This window comes from Saccopteryx bilineata, chromosome X, assembly GCF_036850765.1.
Source record: "Saccopteryx bilineata isolate mSacBil1 chromosome X, mSacBil1_pri_phased_curated, whole genome shotgun sequence".
NCBI lineage: Eukaryota > Metazoa > Chordata > Mammalia > Chiroptera > Emballonuridae > Saccopteryx > Saccopteryx bilineata.
Window position 1 is genome coordinate 58,491,264 of NC_089502.1, and position 20,838 is coordinate 58,512,101.

Here is a 20,838-nt window from a genome sequence, read left to right on the forward strand (position 1 = left end):
GGATTTAACAAAAAATAGGACAAAAAGAAAAAGGAAAAAACTCACAGACACCAACAACAGTGTGGTGATTGCCAACAAGGGGGAAGTTAAGGAGGGTATAAGGGAAATAAACAGTGATGGAAAAAAAATTGACTTGGGTGTTGAACACACAATATGGTATATACAGATGTGTTATAGAATTGAGCACCTGAAACCTGTCTAACTATGTTAATCAGTCATTCAATTAAATTCAATTAAAATTTAAATAAAGATAAACATCTTCAGCTGTTTTTGGAGACCTCGGATGTATTTGTCCAGGCTAAATATTTGACCTGCCACCTGAAAATAAGTGAAAAATTACTATATGCTCAACTCAAGCTCCACCCACATTCAGCTTTTTTCTTAATTTTTATTTAGATATTAAATTTAATGGATGACATTGATCAATAAGAGTACATAGGTTTCAGGTGAACATTTCTATAGCATTTGTACTGTTGATTATGTTGTATACCCATCGCCCAAACTCAAATCACTTTCCGTCACTGGTGTATTTGTCTCTTTTTACTCCCCTCTTCCAGCCCCCTCTCCCTGTTAACCAATGCAGTTTCTGAAGCTCCACCAAGGCCTCCACACCACTAACTCCCCGACCAGTCTATGTCAAATAAGTTTGAGCCTCCCGGATATAATAACCATATGGCACAGTTCTTTGTGTTAAACTAATTAATTTTTAAGTAAAATTATACCACTGTTTATCAGTTTGATCCCCTATTGGCAACAATTACTGACCAAATGAGTGGAAATATTTGTAAGCATTCCCCCTTCTTATTCACCCCAACTCCATAATCTCTGAAAGGCTTTGATACACACACACACACACACACACACACACACACACACCTTTTTGTCTCCAATGCAATCAAGGTTCAGGGATAAGAGTAGTGAAGATGGTGCAAAGTTAAGCTTGACATTTATTCTATGAGAAAATACTACAGTAAAACTGTAAAGATCTTTCCTCTTCCAAGAAACATAGAGCTTGAACTTTAAAAAGTCAATGCATTACAAAAGAAGAGGAAGAGGTGGAGGAGGAGGAAGAAGAAGAAAAAGGTGAAGAAGGAGGAGGAGGAGGAGAGGAAGAGGAAGAAGAAAAGGGAAGGAAGGAAAGAAGGAAAGAAGGAAAGAAGGAGGGAAGGAAAGAAGGAAGGAAGAAAGGAAGGAAGGAAGGAAGGAAGGAAAGAAGGAAGGAAGAAAGGAAGGAAGGAAAGAAGGAAGAGAGAGAGAGAGAGAGAAAAAACAAAAAACAAGTGAAGAACAATGTATTGGCAAATAGATTACTTTTTCCATGGATTTCAGTGCTGAAATATAACAGTGAATTAGCGTTTCATCAAAAGGAAAGAGGAAAAACCACAAGTCAAATAAACAAACTAAACTGAAAACTTTTGAGAGAAAGAAGTTAACCATACTACACTAACCCCATAACCTCTGAAGTGCTGGGTTCCACCAGCAGCTCAGGGTTTTCTACTTGTCCTTGGTAAGTTGTTCCTCTGCCATCTCCTGTTTTTCAGTCTACAAAACCTAGAAATGCTTCCTATTTCTAGACCAGACTATACTCTGAGTCATCTGATTGCAGGGATATCAAAATTTTAGAACTCCAAAAGACAGAGTCTAACCCAGGGTTCCCATTCCCTTTTATTCTCAATGAAATACAAAGCCCAATGGTACTGACAATTATTAAAGCTATCTGATGGGAACAGTTTATGACACTATTCTCAACTACTATGTATCTGACAATTTTTCATAATAAATTTGAAAACCTCAAAGCCAAAACAATTTCAAGATACAATTTACTCTACTTCCAGTCTTCTACCAACAGGGTGGAATTTTAAGTTGCCTATTTCATCCTGAGCTCCAGAAGTGGCATCACACACTTGATGATTGGAGAACAGACAAGAGAGGGGATTTTCCCTATTGTCCATCCATGCAGGGAGTACTGTTCAAAGAAAAAAATGGATGGAACTATTCTGACCCATTAATTACTTTTCCCAGAGTCAATCAAAATTTTCTTTTGTCTCATTTAGCTTAGAGAAGAACAAGTATCTTCCTAATCCATACATATAAGAATGAACAAGTTCATTATTACAAAATGCTTCAAATAATGTTACCTCACAAGAAAATAGACACTGAAAAAGGCATGATTATCATCCAGTCTATGTAATCAGAAACATCTGATACTAAAAACTAATTTTAAACATGTTATAATTACCTGCGTTTTCTCTCCCACATGGCCCTATCTTTGTTTCTCATAATTATCTCTCCTCCCTATTCTGTCTTACCTACCAGGACCTCATACATACCCAGCCTTTCACAATTGTTCTCACCACTCTTCAGGCTTAATTTTCTATTGATATCACTATGCCCTTTTTTGGCTGCAAAGAAGCAGTGAAAATAAATTCAGATTGAATTGCTTCTGACCTTCTCTATGGCCATCACCCTGGTTCAAACTACCATCTTTTCTAGCCTGAATTATTGCAGTATGCTCCTAATTGGTCTCCTTGCCTCTGCCTTTGATCCTCTACGTTCCATTGGTCAGACTGATACTGTTCAATGCTGAGTTAGAATATTGCTCTGCTCAAAAGCTAGACATGTTTCCTTTCTCTGGATCAGATATCTATGTGCCTAGTATTTCAGTTTCTTTAGGAATTACGGTGGTGACCACATAATACAATATACAGATGATGAATTATAGAATTGTGCACCTGAAACCTCTATAATTTTAGTGACCAAAGTCACCTTAATAATACATTAAACTTTTTAAAAGTAAAGTAAAAAACATATCTCCTCTGTGAGGCCTTCCCTGGCTGCCTTAACTAAAATTTTAGTACCACCTTAGACATTTACTATCCCCTTTCCCTTCTTGTTTTCTTTTTCTTAGCATTTATCACAATCTGACATAATAGTTATTGTACTCATTTATCTTATTTATTGTTTATCTTCCCCAGAGAATGTAAATTTCATGAGGACAAAAATTTTGTTTATTTTGTTCACTACTATATTCCAAGCACCTAGTAGACTATCTATATGGTAGTAAGTGCTCAATTAATATTTATTGAATCAACCAATTAAGAATTACAATAGGTGTGTGTGTGTGTGTGTGTGTGTGTGTGTGTGTGTGTTAGTGGGACTATAGATTGAGGGATAGGGATAGAAAATAGTATTATATGAGCATTTCCCTTTAACCAGGCTATTATAAATTCTCCTATATTCCAGATCTTTTCTCTCATTCTTGCCCTTTTATTTCTAATCATATAATAAAATCTAACTTTTCTTTGTAGTACCACCACCACTGTCCTAATTTATTTCCTCACAATTTGTGCCTAGCAAGTGTTTTCCACTTATTTTATCCAATGTCCACCCCCCTATCAATCCATACTTCAAAAATTCTGGTACTCAGCAAGCACTCAGAAGTGATGCTTTCCCAGACCACTCAAAGCTTGTGTCATGTTAATAGGCCCAAACTATAGAGATAGTTATGGTATATGAGTCTCCAAGTAGAAGGAGGGTGAACACAGATTTCTTGTAAAGTTTGGAGGTATATTAATGCTTGAAGATCGAAGAAAAAAAGAGTCACACAGAAGAAGATAATAGTTGTCCTGACATGATGGTAACACTAGAATGATAAGAGTTGGAAAAAAAACCAAACCTAGCTATAAGATTCCATCTTCAGCATTCTCCCTCAAAATTTGTAATGTGCATAGGTGACATAATCTGAAAATTCGACCTAGTGTACAAGAAACAAGGATATCTCTTTCTTCCTCAGAGTTGCAATCTTTGAAAAGATTTATTTTGTGAATTCGGATAAAGATTGATTTTCTTAAATTGTTATTTACTTGACATATATTCATGTACTTATTTACATTCATACATGTGAGCATTATATATAGAGAGAGAAAGAAAAAAGAGATAGAGCTTGTTTTGTGATTCATTGATATTTTTTTCTTTCTTTAGTGATTGTGAAAATTATGTTCTAGCTCATTGCTTGCTAATCAAGGTTAGATAAATACTTCATTTGTACTTCCAGGGGAAGAAATACAAAAAAATATATAAAATAAAATAAAAAGAAGTATGGCATATAAAGGGGAAGTTCATATGGAGCCACTCAAGATTTGGGCCGGTGAGTAAGGCATTGTGTGATACTGAAATGTTTATAGTTAGAGCATTTATTATTTGAGGTGGGGTGGGGGTGCTCTGCATCTGAAAACTGAGGGACTTTTGTCTGGGGGATGCACAAGTCCTGGAAATTGTAAACAAAAGTATTTGTGTAGACTGCTACAATGGTAAAGTTTAGTAGTGGCAACAGAGACCTTATGACCCTCAAAGCCTAAAATATTTGCCATCTATCCCTTTACAGATAGATTTTTGCTAACCATTGGCAGAGTCAAATAGAAAATCTCCAAGTGCATTGCAGGTAACAAGGATAAGTACTCTCTGTGAAATGTTTGTTTCAGTTATGTGTGTGAGATATTGAGTAGTAATGCAGAATGCATTTCTTACTATAGGGAGCAATCTGAAAAAAAACCTGGAAAACCTTCTTGTAGTCTATGTTACAGAGTTTGGACTTCATCTTAGGAGAAACAATTGACAAGTTTTAAGTAGAGTCATGATTTATCCAGCATTGCATTTTAGCAAGATCATTCTGGCTGGTGGTGTGGAGAATGTGATAAAGAGAGGCAGGATGAATGGGAGAAGGCAAAGTAAGAGACTAGTTCAGTCATCCAGACAAGAGATGTTTTGTCCTGGACCACTGTGGTGACAGTGGGAATGAGGAAAGATTATCAGACATTTTTGGGAAAGCATTTATGTGTTAATTTGGGAACATAAAATTTCTTTATCTTGGTCTCTGACACTCTATATATATTGCTAAAAGGAAAAAACAAATAAATTCTAAAATAGTATTTTCAAAGCATCTCAGTGCTTAGCATTGCATATACCTCAATTCTGACATCCAAAACCTTGAGAACTATACCCCAGACTGAGAAAGTCCTGGGCCACCAAGGCAAATTGGCCAAAAACATTTTGACAACAGGACTTTAAAAATGAATTGGTCTTTAATTTTTTTATATTGAGGTTTCCTTTGCAGCAGCTGGTATATTCATTACCAAAGACTTTATGCATGTAATTGAGGTCATTTCTTTCCCCCTTCCCAATTTTCTTTGTCTGACTTCACTTCTTAATTTACCTCCATGTCAGGGTCCTTGCCAACTGAGAAGGACCAGAGAAAGGGCCTTTGGGAGCTTATCAACACCTCTTCAACTCCACCTGAGCTATGAGGCAGGCATGAAAACCAATTCCTAGGCCTCTGATGATAAAGTGCTCACAACTGATTCAGCCATTTTCCCATCTTATTTTTATTATTATTATTCCTTGAGATCTTTCAGTGCAACAGCTTGGAGTTTCAATTTCATTTTTATATATGCCTCCCCTCCCCACTACCACTGCCACCCTTTTATCCGTCAACCTCCCTCACCCTCAACCAACTTTCTGGATCTGAATAAGTCACCAAGGCCTGTTATGAACATATATTGGGATCGACTCCAGCTGGACTGATCTGTGTTACACGTGAATACATCCATGGCAGATTGCTTGCAATCCAGAGGGACACATGAATATAGGGTTACCAGACCTTCATTTCAAGGACTGTTGACTAGCTAAAGTGAACAGACCCTAAAAGGAGTCATAGACCTGTCATGCATGACTAATGAAACTTGAAAGGCAGGAATTGGGTATAGAAGAAGTGGGAAGATGCTTATGAGAGTGATCAAAAGCCCCCTGGCCTAAAAATCCTATTGTCATAATCACTTCTTTGGGCCATGACATTGGGTTCTCAAAATTCTCAGTTAAAATGTTAATATGTTTCCAGTTGGAGAAACTTCTTAAGACATTAGCATTCACTTTTAATATGCTAGTCAGGAAGAACTTATCAGGTTGATTAACTCTCCCTTAAGAGTAGCTGAAAAGAGTAATAATTTCTAATTGGATAACATAATTTTACATCCTAGCTCTGCTATGTAGTAACAGTGTGACCTTGGGCAAGTCTTCTAAGCTCTGTAAGCCTCTGTTTGTATATAAAATGAAGATATCATCTACCACACAAGGTTACTGTGAGAGTGAAGTGGGATGATGTTTGTAAAGTGTCTGACATATAGTTGGTGTTCAATAACAGTTTGGCTCCCCCTAAACTATAACAGAGAAAAAAACTTAGAGGAAATGGGATACAGCTAAATGTTATAGATAATTTAGAGTGCAAAGGGAAGTAGGGGAGACACAAGAGAAGGGAGAGCTCTGTTTGTGGAGTTAGAGTCATATAAGAGAACCTAGATAGCTAAGGGAAATTGAGAATTTGGGCACATGGGGAAAATCAAGAGACTAAAACATGAAAAGAAGGAAAGGTGGGAAGTGTTGGGACCATTAGCACAGATTTCTTCTCACCTCCAAGCAGAAATAGCAGGGATTCCCAACAGGAGTCTGTGGACTCCTTGCAGTGTACTGATCATTGAGAGGGTGTGGTGGGGCTAAATGCAGTGAGTGAGGAATTTCATATAACTGAGAGAATCTTGTGCCACTTCCCATTGGACCTCTTTCTTGACATCAAAAGCCAGCTGTAGTGCGTGAATGGATTTATCAGACAAATGAAAGTAGGCTATTTGCCAACATGCAGGAAGATTAAAACCTAAAACTCTCAGAGAACAATTTTCTGCTTCTATCCTGGAGAATTTTGTTTGGGTTGGGGGGAGAAGGGTCCCATCCCCTTACAAATGACCTTCTTATCTGTCTCTCTAGAGCTTATCTGTACCCCTAAACCAGAATAATAAAAACAATTTAGTCCCTGAAGCTACTGTCACCTCTTATCAGAAACTGCCCTCTCAGTTATCAATTACCACACACAGCAAATCAGTGATACACATAAGGTAAGTCACAAGCAGATTGTTACCAAAATGAGGTATTGAATCATTTTAGTAATTTGGTGTTTTGTTTTATAAATTTGAATGGATTTGAGTTAATACTCCTTTTTTTAGAGAGAGAAAGAGAGAGAGAGAGAGAGAGACAAGAAGGGAGAGAGATGAGAAGCATCAACTTATAGTTGCATCACTTCAGCTGTCAGCTGTTTATTGATTGCTTCTCATATGTGCCTTGACTGGGGGGCTCAAGCCGAGCTTGGGCTTCTTGCCCAAGCCAGTCACTTTGGGATCAAGCAAATGATTTTGGGCTCAAGCCAGTGACCTTGGGATCATGTTGATGATCACACACTCACGTCCGCAACCCAGTGTTCAAGCTAGCAAGCCTGCACTCAAGCTGGCAACCTCAAAGTCTTGAACCTGGAATTCCAGGTCGATGCTCTATCAACTGCACCACTAGTAGTCAGGCGAGGTTATTCTAATGTGATTATTCTTGCACTTTAGGCAGAGTTACAATACTTGCCCATGACCTTGGATATACCTATGTTGCATATATGAATGCCTCTAATCATGTGAGAATTGATTTTCTCTTTCCTGTCCCTTGAAGGATTCCATTTTAAGGAAGACTTGCCCTTCTCTTTGAGTACCAAAAATTCTTGTTTTTGCACTTTGGTGTGAGCTAACCAGAAGCACTTATAATGGCCAATGACATAATGGCCTTCAAACCAGTGATAGACCAGCCTCCTTGCTATACATTTTTATGAAAAATTTTGACTTTGTGTGAACATCTGCACATACATCAGTGTATGTGACTTCATATATCCTAGCATGTTTGTGTTTACATTCTGTTATAACACCTGCTAAACTACAGTACTAAAGAGCTGTCTGTTGTGGCTTTAGGGATAATTCTGGGAATAGGATGCAATCTCAGTTTAATACAGGTGGGTAGAAATAACGAGAAATGGAGTCCAGGGAAATAGTGGATTTCCTTGAGACCCTTTAATTTTCCAGAGAGAATAGGTTATGCTGAAGCAATTTAGCCTTAACCACTAAAAGCCCTATTTGGAAATGTTTTGTCATGCCCCTTTCTTCATCCTCCCAACCCCCCCCCCACACACACACACACACTCTGATTTTTTTTTCTGAAAGAATGAATTTTTTTTTCTGCAAGAATGAATATTTACAGCCTGAGTGCTAAGTCCAAGAGAATAACAGTTTGAATAAAGAAATCTTGTCAAGGCTTTCACTGCAGCCTTGTTATGTGCAAAGTGAGAGCCTCTCCTGTTAGTTGCTCCGCTTTCAAACCTGAAGGCATCAAAGGGGCAGCCAGGTCATCTTTGTCTTAAACTCTCTTTTCCCCTGCTGTCGGCCTCTACTATTTCTCACATTTTTAAAAATTAATTCTTTAGAAAAGTCCCACTGTGAAGTTGGTCCAAAATGGTTTATTTTAAAGAATGGTTTTAGCGCTCTTGTTTAAAGTACTACCCAGGAAAGGCTTTACCATCCTGAATATGGATGGGTCTTCCTCTGCAGATAAAGGTATTGACAGAGATGGGAACAAGTAAGGTACTCACAAAAGGACTGAAGCCTTGCTGAAGGAGAGTCTCCTCTTAGTTGGAGAGTTGGCAATTGTTTATAATGGAAAAAGAAAGGGTAATATTATGGGCCTGAACACCAGTGACCCCACCAAGTGCTGATTACCTCCTATGCCTAATAGTTACCCCCACCCCAAAGCCAAGCAACATTCTCCAAGACAAAGTTCACCAAACACTGAATAATTTTTCCACAATAACCTTTATTAATAAATGCATTAAATTTTTGAAGCAGAGAAAACACATTTAAGGGGGAAATAGAGAACCACCAGATAGAAGAAACAATATGGCAGGTAACACCATTTAGAAGATAACTGTAATAATTTAATAAAGCTGTTTCATCATATTCATAAAATAGACAGAGTGGCAATTGTCTTTTTTATTTCCTTTTTACAATGATTCAATCACTGTGAAAATGTACAGAGCATACAGATCAGCATATACAACAATTCCATCTTCATATAATCAGAAAAAGAGACTGCTTAATGAGACATACTGTACTCGCATCCCTCTAAACTACCACCCTGGTTTGACAGGTAAACAGTAATAGCGTCATCAGGCTCATTCCCCTCGCTAGAGGAGAGAAGGCATAAACCTTTTGCAACAATACCTTAGCATTCCAATAGCACACGGAGGTATTTGTTGCTGAATCTCTAGCTTGAACTAGTCTGGCTCCTGGTCATTAAAGTGTATCCTCGCCTTCTTCAGCTGAACGCTGGCCAATGCTAGTAAAAATCTACTTAACCAGTGCTGTAATGGTGTTAGCTGGTTTGTTTGCTAAGATTGACAGCAACTTTCAGTTAGTAGCAAGGTTATCTTTAATTGCCAACACAGCTAGAATGACAGTCAGCATCATCAATTTCCCTAATGACCTACAGTGCTTTCCAATCAAGATCAGGTTCCGTGGGTTGTTCTTCACCAAGAGCGCCTCACAATATATATTTCAGACAAGGTGGTTGACTTTCTTTTCTTGACAAAAGCAATATGAATTCTATTTGAAATTAATTCATTTTTTCACAACAAGTGACCAACAGGCCAATTCCAGCCTCACAAGAAAACAAAGAGAGCTGCAACAACTTCATTAAGACAATGTGTTTTGTTCTAGAATATTTCATTATCAATATAAAGCCACTCATTCCCTCCCCCTCCCCACACACATATCCCCTTTGAATATTACTTTGTTACATATTTAAACTAAAGAACAACATCTCAATACACTTCAGTGTCAGCAGATACAATTTGACTCATGAAATGACACCCTTAAATGTAATTTTACCGAGAAGGCAAACACTAGGACTGTATACAATGGACTTCTTAAGCTAATTTATGCCACTTTTTCAAAGTCAGTTAGGGTTTTATTACCCTGGGTAAAGAGCCAAGCGGACCAGACTTGTCAGGATGCTTTGGGGAATATTCAACATCAACAAGATCCCTATAAAGGAATTGGAATTCCAGTCAGAACTTCTGTTATGTACAATAAGAACTATTTTTCCATCTTGGATACCCAGTCCAGCTTTTCCCTATACCTCTGCCTCTCCTAAAACTGCCCTTTGTCCTCATTGCTTCAAATGGACCACTTTTATTTTGCTAATTAATATGATAGAGCTATATAAAAAGCTCAACTGAATTCCCTTCATACAATAAGTTGTATCCTGAAGTAACACTACTGGGATGATACTCTGGGTGGATTTAGTTTTCAGTGATCTAAGTTGTATTCCTTTAACCTTATTTTATAAGTGATCAGTGGGTTGCCATGTCAATAAATTAGTTTAAGTATGCACCTTAGGTGCAATTAGCTCTATTAGGCAGGTTTACTTTGGAAAAGTGATATTCAAAGTGTGACCCCTGGATTAGCTGCATCAGCATCATCTGGGAATTTTTAAATAAGCAAAGACTCAAGTCCCACCCAGTTTTACCAAATCAGAAACTCTAAGTGTGAAGCCACCAATCTGTGCTTTAACAACCCCTCAACCTTTAGTGGAGATCTGATCCATATGAATGACTAGATTCCCCCACACACAGAGTCTCTGCTTCAGTTGGTCTGGGTTAGAACTGAGAATGATCATTCTTAAAAGTTCCCAAGTGATGCTGTTGCTACTGAACTGGGGACTGTACTTTGGAAACCACTGTCCTTCAGGAACTGGAGTATCCCTTGGACCATTACCTATTTGGGCAATAAACTGGGCCATAATTTACTCTACTGGCTTTAAGAGGATCAAAGGGATAGTAAGTTTTATTCTGGACAGATTCAAAGGTTAGTTAGTCAGTATAGAAAATAAAGAGATTCCTCTTCCTAGTCCTTGTATATAGTATATTCCCATATTTGGGGGAAAACAATCAATCAATGCAAACTAAACCCTTAATATCACATAAAGTGTACCTGTCCAGGGACACGCCCAAAGCAGTTGTTAGTAAAACAAGTCATGCTTCAACACTAACTCTTCCCCAAAAGGGACATGGGAATAAATGGAATGGAACTCCCTAGGATTTAGGAAATAATATCACTCCCTCATATTTAATTGTGTAACATATTTAGAGAGGGAAAAGGAAGGATATTTGGTCTTTTGGCCTTTGTGGTTTCTCATCAGACATGTTGGAAAGAAGGGATGAAAAATATGAGCCAAAGGGAAACTTAGGATCCTTGCACAGCCTGCCTATAAAACCAGCTTACAGAGCCCTCCTAGGATGCACTTGTGCTTCTGGGAGGATGTATACATCAGACGATTGTGGGGGGAAATATATTTTGTTAATAAGGCGAATTATCTGAACATAATAAAGGGTATGGAAGTCAAAATTCTCTGACGGCTCACTGAAAAAAAAAGGTATTTTAATAGGAAAAGAAAATAGTCTCTTGCTAGATACTGAATCCTGGGGGGGAAGGGGAGGTTGGATATAAAAAAAAAAAAGCAAAATCAATGCCACTGCTAATCTAACCATTTTAAACTTGGCTGGTAAGAGGCATGGTAGCCAGTGGCCTCTGTGGCTCAACAGCCACCTAACATTTAATATTCCCATTTTCCACATCTATTCAGCTCCTTTATTCCCACTGAGCATAGTAAGAAATACACCTGTACCAAAACAGTCAAGTTTGACTTGAAAGTGACCTTGGGGTTATAGCTAACAACATAATATCAGGATGGATCCGGTGAGGAAAAGTGTTTATTCTACAGGCAGTTATCATTATTCAAAGTGAAAAGGGGTTAATATTTAGTGTGTTAATCAAATAGTCATTTGCAAACAGAAATACATATCTAATTTAGAATCCATTACTAAAATATAATGGATCAAAAGGGTAAAAAGTAGTGTATCAGAGAGAATAAAATTATCCAAGATGAAGATGCTATGGTCATTGATTTCTAATTACTTTAATTTCAGAGGGTAATCTGCAGCCACACCAATATTTTGCATGAGGTAGTATTCATCACTGAATAAGAAATAAGGATAAATTTGTAGCTTCATTATAGGTTCTTTTTTCAGAAATATTCTCCCGTACCTAACCCCACTCCCACTGCCTTACCCTCCCCTCCCTCAAAACCCTCCCCGCATAAAAGAAAATATTCATAGTAATGTATACAGCCAGAAACTCAGGCAAAAATAACTAAAACTTTTTAAAGAGTTGATTTATCTACCTAAACTTAAGAAAATAAATTCTCTTTTACATTCTAGTGCTCTAACCTCTAAGCCTTTTTTTTCTGGTTACTCTTGAATTTCAGAAAATGAAACAAATGAGAACGGAACCATAAAGCTTGTTTCTCTAGAAACAACTCTCTTAAGACCAAGGCAGAGCAAAGAAAACATTTGTTTATTTTTAAATAACAAACTCTTAAGCTGCAAGAATACTATGTTGGCTAGTGAATATTAATAGGCAGTTAATAAATGGGGAGAGTTGGAGGAATATTAAACAAAATATGCATAACAAAGTTATTAATTAAAGGTGTATTCCTAGCCTACAGCAAAGAGTTAGCTAAATCTAAAGAAGTTTTTATTTTAATAGTTTGCTGTTCACATTTTTAATTTTAAAAAAGTTTTAGTCATAAAAAGATGAGTTCAAGTGTCCAAGTGTCTCCATATAGAAGGCACAGTAATTGGGTTAGTGATGCTGTTACCTGTTACCTGTCTTTTCTAAGTACATTTTATTTTTACCGGTTACACTATCCCAAATTGTAATCCTACAATACAGAGCAGCATGGACTTTTCAATTTCAGCCCATGACATGCTTTGTAGTGTAATTCTAATTGTGAGTGGGAAACACTGAATCGGGAAATGTGTGTTTAAAAAAATGCTAATTTAGATCTCAAAATAGATTCAGTCTTTTTGAGTTTTAGATGACTGGAGACAGGGTATTTCTAAGCCTGGACAATGATAACTTCAGGAGCAACTTTCTTGTTCAGGGCCTGAAAATTAGAAAAATTGATCTCATAAAACTTTCAGCATAGCATTTCTGACAACTGCAAATCAGAGAGCAGAATATCCAAAAATGACTTTCTGCAATGATCTATCACAGATCTGGGCAGAAGACTGAAAGGCAGGCAAAATACTCGGCAAGGTGTGAGCAATCACTCAATGAATGTCTTCCAAGAGTGAATATCTACCAAATACTCATCTATATGTGTGGAATTGCTCATTCACTTGCCATCTCAGTTGTTAGCGCTTTGTTTATGTCTATAGTTTTATTTTTAAGAGAAAAAAACACCAACCTCTAAAAGTCTTTTGCCATCACCACACACAGCAATTAGCAATATCAAATACAACAATAGCACAGCTATCAAAAGGGTTCTTAAAGCAGGGGTGTTCACAGCAAAATAGCGGCATTGGAAATTACTCAAGCTTCAGAAACAACCTTTTGGAGGCTCAATTTCACATCACTGAATCAATGAATAGCACACAATAAATGACCATTAACTTGCCTACACTACAAAAGAGTGGCAAGCTTATTAAAAGTTTCAGAGTTTGTTTTGTTTTGTTTGCTTTTATTTTTTTTGCTATTTTTTTGGGGTTTTTTTTTTTTTTTTGCTTTTTTAAATGTAATTTTCCACAATGGCAATTTATATTATAGTTTTGACATAGAAAAATATATAAATTCAAACACTTATACATAATACTTCTCACAACTGAATTTGTCTCTGTTTCTCCAACATCAAGGCCCCATGAACAACTCAAGCCAAAGCTAATTTGCTCCAACTGAATACTCTCGCTGCCTGATGAAGTGAGAGAGATTGTCACAAAATGAGTTATTTATAAACAATACTTTTAGAGAAAGCTCTGAAATACAGCCACTCAAGAACCAACCATTGGTGAGCAATTAAAATGATCAGCCCTAGGTTGACTCAGTGGCTAGAGATTTGCCCGGCGTGTGGACATCCGGGGTTTGATTTCCGATCAGGGCACACAAGAGAAGCAGCCAGCTACTTCTTTTCCTTCTGTCTCTCCACTGTCTTTCCCTCTTCCCCTCCCTCAGCCAGTGGCTCGATTGGTTCAAGCATCAGTCTGGGTGCTGAGGATGGCTCAGTTGATTCCCACATGGGCCCCAGATGTGGGTTGCCCGCTGGATCCCAGGGGGGTGCATGTGGGAGTGTGTCTCACTATCTCCCTTCCTCTCACTTAAAATAAAATAAAATAAAATAATTTTAAAATTCAATTAATAAAAATAAAGATAAAAATCACCCTGGCTGGCTCAGTCCATAGAGCATCAGCCTGGCATGCAGACGTCTGGGGTTGATCCCTGGTCAGGCACACAGGAGAAGCGACCATCTTCTTCTCTTTCTCTTCTCCTTCTCTCTCTCTTCTCCTCCCACAGACAGTGGCTCAATTGGTTTGAGCGTTGGCCCCGGAAGCTGAGGATAGATCAGTTGATTCCTGCATGGGCCCTAGATGGGGGTTGCTGGGTGGATCCCAGTCAGGCTCATGTGGGAGTCTGTCTCACTATCTCCTCTCCTCTTACTTAAAAAATAAAATAAAATAAAATAAAATAAAATAAAATAAAATAAAATAAAAAGATCAGCTTCTGCTTCTTTGCTAACCAGCCTCTTTTCTCTCTCCTCCGAGACTGGTTTAGAGAATGATATCCTGCAGACGCCTCACGCCAGATTCTCTATCACGACCCTCCCTCAGAATGGGGTTGACCTCATACATGATTCTCTCACTGTCAGCTCCTCGAGGCTCAGCTTCGGAGGGACGAGAAGGGCCACTGGTACTGCTGACATACTCCAGATTGCGGGCCGGTGGCATCAGGATAGTGGTGTAAGGCAGGGAAGGCCTGGTAGGCAGAGGGCTCTGGAGGTGCAGAGGGGAAGTGACGGGGCTAATAGCCTCACAGCCATTGCCTGCCTCCCGGATACTGCCATTCACGTTGGGGTCGCAGACGATCACATCAGCAATGCTCATGCCTCTCAGGGTGGGCCTCTCCTCAATTGGGTCGCTGACATCTTTTCCAAAGGTTGCGAAGGTGCGCTTGGCGGGGCGGCCGTGGTCATAAACCTCAACCTCAGCGGTTTCCATGGACATAGCGATGATATCCCTCACATTTTCGGGGGACCTGGAGCGGTTAGGCAGGGTGTTCCGGGGCATCCAGCACCTGTCAGAGTGGCCAAGAATGCGGCATTCATCCAAGCAGTGAAATCCGTCATCTGTTTGGAGAAAGTAGAATGTCAATTTCATCAGCTTTTCCCAGGAATCATTGATACACCCTAGTGTTCTGTTTCTTAGGTATCCACAGGCCCTTCTGGGAAATGGCACTTATTTCAGAAGAAATAGAATTTTAAAAGGCTGTACACCTTTCCCTGTACACCATGCTTTTTTATTATTTTTGTTGCTGTTTTCATTGCTGAAAAAACTAAAAACCTAAAGGGAAACATCTGTCAGAGGGGAGGGGGGTGAATGCTGGGTGAAAAAGGTGAATGGATTAAGAAAAATAAATCTTATAGACACAGACATCAGTATGGTGATTACCAGAGGAAAAGGGGGTTGGAGAGAGGTACAAGAAGATAAAGGGGAGATAAATGGTGATGAAAGAAGACTTAATTTGGGGTGGTGAACACACAAGACAATATATAGATGATGTATTATGGAATTGAACAACTGAAACCTATATAATGTTATTAACCAATGTCACTAATAAATGCAATAATTTTTTTAATATGCTATGATGAAAAAAATACTATATTGTTTAAAGGTTTATTCTGAGTGTCAAGGTACTGAGAGTCAGCATTTTAATCAACAACTCTTGCTAAAAATCAACTGTACTTAAGACTAGTTCTGGCAGAAGAAGTGGAAGCAGGAAGTCCATCAGTATATCTGAGAAATCTTGGCCATATTTTTGAGCAACAGCACTGCCAAACACATTTCTACCCTACTTGTGAATGATATACAGTACTTAATTTTAATTTGGTAGCATGCTGTCTTTGAAAGCCCAATTGCATCACTTCTTTTTGATCACCAGTCCCACCAGCCAATCTCCTCACTAAGCCATCTGCATAACTTAATTTCCTATCAAAATGAACATACTGAACTGTCTTCCTTCCATTTTGCCCTTAAGCTTCATTGGCCCTTTGCACACATCATTCACATATACCCACGTAGCCATCTCTCCTTATCTTCTTTATCTGCAGTTCATTAAGGTAATATTTCTTTAAAAAAATTGTCCATGATTACCTTAGCCCTTTTATAGCCAATCTCAGTAGATAGAGTTCATAATTATTGGTGATACATATGTTTCTCTTTTCATATCGGTTTCATTTAGGGTAAAGGCTTTAGTTTGGCTCTCAAAGAGGCTTTCTACATGGGCTTCACCAAAGCATGGAGCCCGGGTTAACTTCTGCTTGTCAGTTGATAGAACAGTTCATCTCAAGCTTCTGTTTATACCCCTACTTTACACATCCATTTATATTTATGTTGCATTCTTGCATGAGGCTGACCTAATGAAAATGTTTGTCATGTTGCACAATGCATCAAAATATAAGCAGCTTACCACTTATGGAAAACTATGGGGCAGGATTGGAGGAGGTAAGGAGGCAAGGAGAGATTACAAAGACAAAAAGTACATACTTTCACCCCCAAAATATTAGAAAAATATGCTGTGGCTGCTTTTTTGCAGGGGGAGAAGTCTACAATTCAGAGTCTTGCCTGATATCAGTCTATATATAACACACCTTCCTTATAGTCTTGATTTTCTTTTGTTGTTATTGTTTCTTGATTGATTTTAGTAAGTAAATGACATATCAAAGAGGCACTGCTCGGCTTCATTCATCAAGTGATATTTTAGTAAAGGGGCACATAAGAGGATATACTCTTCATAATTTTGAGAAAAGACATTGGAATCAGCTAATCCAGGCAGAGTTCAGATTTTAAGACAACTCTGGGAATGACTTGTGGCCTAGTTTAAACTACTGAAAAGCCATCCAAAGGTAGGATTTCTTCCTGGAACCTGGACACAATTTGCCAACTTATATTTAAGATGGCCACTTTAAGCTTCATTTCAGTGCTAAAAAATGAAACACTCAGAATTTTGCAGCTGGAACCAAATAACAAATAAGCATTGTCACCAAAAAGATAAGCGCCTTCCATATAGATAACACAATGCTTCTGAAAACTTGAGCACAGTTCCACACCAAAGTTGCATGGTACCCTTTGCAAAATAAAGTGTTTCTCAGCCTCTTCCCTGAAAACTTATAGTACTGTTATCTATCTGATAGCCTGTTATCCTCCAAAATGCCTATGTTCCTGAGAGGTATAAAGTATAAAAGTAAGGGAAACATTTGTGTAGACATAGATGAGTGGTAGAGTCTATGGCTGATTTATGCACAATCAGTTTCATCCAAATCTAGTACTTTCTCCAGCAGGCCCCAAGATTCCTCCAGTAGGACAGAATTCACAACTTTAGAATTTTCCAAAAATATATTTCTTCCTCTCTATCTTTTATGAGGCCGATCTCATAACTTTCCAAATAATAGCTCTAAAGAATTAGTGTGATTGTTCATTTGGGAATAGAGAATAAAGAGGTACAAGTGAAGGAACAGTTCAATAATTAACTTAACTTCTGTTTCTACAAATCTGAGCAAGTGTCCCCTGCAAGTCAGTAAAAAAAAAAAAAAAAAAAAAAAGACTGTGGTACCCCTGTCCTTTTTGTCCCTAATTTAGAATACAAAGATATAGAGGGCTTTAGTCTTTGAGCCCTGGAATCACAGACATGTGACCAGCTATGAAGAGAAAATCCTAGCTAACATTCAGACTCATTTACTGGCCACTTCCTCATACTTCTAAAGCAGAGCAATGGTAAACTACATTCTAAATGAATCATCTCAATGGGCTCTCATTTCTTTTAAGTTTTTAGTATCAAATGGCTGTCTTCAAATGGGAGATACAGGATTTTTTTAAACACAATTCAGTAGGAAAATGCCATTCATGAGTCACCCCATATTGCAAGTACAGTGCCCCTTCCTTATAGTAATTTGTTTCAAATAAACAGTGGGAGGAGACCTGGAACTCCTGCACACAGAGTGAGAGCAGAGACCCCAAGGACAGAAAACTCAAAGATCTTATGAATCTGGGAAGATCAGAGCACGGAATTCAGTCTTCTCAAAAGCTTCTCTGCAAGACAGTTCTTGCTTGCAGCTTACCCACTGCCTAAGTGAATAAATCACTCTTTAGGAAGAGGAAAAAGTAAACTCACTCAATCTTCCAGGAATGCAATCAGTCTAAGACTATTCACCAATCTCACTAAGCCTACTTCAGCCCTATATGAACTAGAATAATATGAAATTTTCTTGGATTAATTACATGAACTTATTATGTGCACAGCTGTTACCTCATGCAAGTGAAGACTTGAATCTAAGAGAGTCTTTTGCTCATAGTGTCTCACCCCTGGCTGAGATCTGACATCTTTATTTTCTTAAAACTTTACCAAGAGCAGTGATTTGTTGCTTATAATTTTTGGTATCAAATAACACTCAGTGACATTCATGTGAATACAGTTAATATAAAAGGTAACCAAGTTTAACTTGGTAACAGTATAAACCAGAGTTTATAGCCATATCAATATGAAAGAAAACATGATGAATATAGAAGAATATCTTCCCAGCCTAAGGTAACTTACCTTCATAAATGCACTGAAAATGAATTACTCTTTAAAAATAAAAACTTCAATTTAGTAAGAAAATTAAGTTTGTATTAAAAGTGAGTAAATCACAATACAAAGTTTCTTAAGGAGAACAATGAAGACAGACCATATGTTATAAAAGCAAAGGGACTACTTCAGGCATTGCAAAAGCTGGTAGAAATTGTGTGCCTGCCATTATTTAGTATTGTGGCTAGGGATGTAGCTTTAGCTTCAGAGGATAAATGAAAAGACTGATGGACCCCAACCCTTTCTTAGACCATTCAATTAGCATCAGTTAGCAAGTGCCACCCTATATTTGGCCTCTGTGATACCAAGTGATACATTGGCCTCTCCCCTCATTCACAGTCTATGCACCTAAAATTCACTTACAACCAGTGCAACATTAAAATGGATTTAAAAGACACTACTTTCAGAATTCAGAGTAATTGTATTATTGTCAATGGAACCTTCAGTGTTTACCTGATCAAAGAGACAAAGTTAAAACATATTGAAGTATAAGTGCTTGAGAATTTAATATTTATGATAGACGATATTGGGGCATCATGTATAGTCATATGATCTAAGTTGCAATTTGGGCAATAGTTCCTGGAGTTTTCATTTTTGTATTTGGTTCAATTCAATTCAATCCATAAAGAGATTTCAGGATGCATATAAGTATAAATCATTTATGCTGATGCATGAGGAGCAAGGAAATTAAGCAGAAGGCTGCCTGGAAAATAAGAAATAAGAGGTGCTGACAGCGAGTGAGATAAACAGAAACTGACTAGACTGGCATCTTTGTATTTTGTCATCTATGGTGGAGAAAACTCCCTGACAAATGCGGGACTTCATCTAGGCGCTCAGAAACCATTTGACAAGCATCTTTACAATAAAATATGAGGTGTCACAGAAGGCTATTGAACTATTCCCCAAAAGGAGGACTACTGCAATATAGCAAATCAGAAAAGTGGGACCATTTTTAAGTTTCATTCTAAGATACCCACAGAATTAAGTCTCTAAGCCTATATCTGTTGGACACCTATGGTATCTATTCATTTCTGTGAAGAGTTTAAACCAGTTGTTGGACTTGGTTTAGATTAAAAATAGACTCTTTCACACATTCTACAGGTAGTTATGCTGCAGGGAATACAGATCCTTTAGGTGATATTTACAAAGAGCGCTTAACCTAAAGTCATCATCAATTTGGTTTCACTCTTTTCTGGAAAATAAAGAAATTTTGAACTCATCAATAACAAGAAAAAGACACTCTTTTGCTGATCATGAGTTTCTGAGTGTTGGACAGAATATATAGTAAAGATGGAACAAATAAGGCTGGTGCAGAAAGCAAGGGAGATAGGCATGCTAACCAGGAGAAAAAATATTTCCTTTTTTTAATGAAAATTTAATGTTGGAGGGAAGAAAAAGGCGGCCAGCAGCTGGTGTTCCTCTTAAGAGGAACTGACACTTCCCTCAGTCAAGTCCCAGGACATCCAGTTTTGTAGAACAAGCAATGCTATATATGAGTCATTTCAAAATGTTGCAACTGCAACTTCTAAATTCTTTTAAAATTCTTGACGGCTACAATGTTCATGGTCCTGGGTGGGAAAGCTAAGAAACATTGGTAATTCCCCATTGGCTAGTTCACATTAAAAAAATAAAAGTCTCAGTAAACCAATCACTGTTTCTTTAAGTGATTCAAAAAAGTAGTATGTGCATGTCATCAACTAGGTAGAAATCACTAGAAATAACCACTGGAAGCAAACAGGAGTGTCAGAAGGATTACTGTTTATTAACTACCTAAATTGGACTATTTGTTACTAACAAAAGCCTCATAGAAAAGTCTTACATTATCTTGATATTTCAGTGTAACTCTAGCAACCATCTGGAATACTGCAATTGCAATGACACTGCTTCTGGGTACAGCAAACAGCACAATAATTTTAAAAATTCATTTCAAATATCTTCCTGGAAGCTAATAAATTTTACAGCAGTTTCAATCCTTCCTCATTGCAACAAAGAAAAGCTTAGTTCCAGACAAATTAAAAGTAAATTGATTGCCTTAGGGGAATCTGTTCAAATAGTACTTTTCCATGTTAGAAATCTTTTTTCCTAAAATAAGAAAGAGAGGGAAAGAGGGAGAGAGAAAGAGAGAATATGAATCTTGGATGGCTGAAATGGATGACAGAGATAAAGAATGTGAAAAGAATAGAAGTCAGTGTGTGAA

General features: G+C 37.8%; 1 protein-coding gene across 2 annotated transcripts in view; it reads right to left on the reverse strand.

Moving 5' to 3' along the window:
* Positions 1–14,565: 14,565 nt before the first annotated feature.
* The window catches only part of PCDH19 (protocadherin 19), a 90,546-nt gene continuing 84,273 nt past the window's right edge, over positions 14,566–20,838 (reverse strand). For both annotated transcript variants that reach the window (XM_066249272.1, XM_066249275.1), the window contains one exon: positions 14,566–15,147. In XM_066249272.1, the coding sequence (XP_066105369.1) occupies positions 14,573–15,147 (575 nt within the window). In that variant the 3' untranslated portion in view covers positions 14,566–14,572. The remainder of the gene's footprint in view (positions 15,148–20,838) is intronic.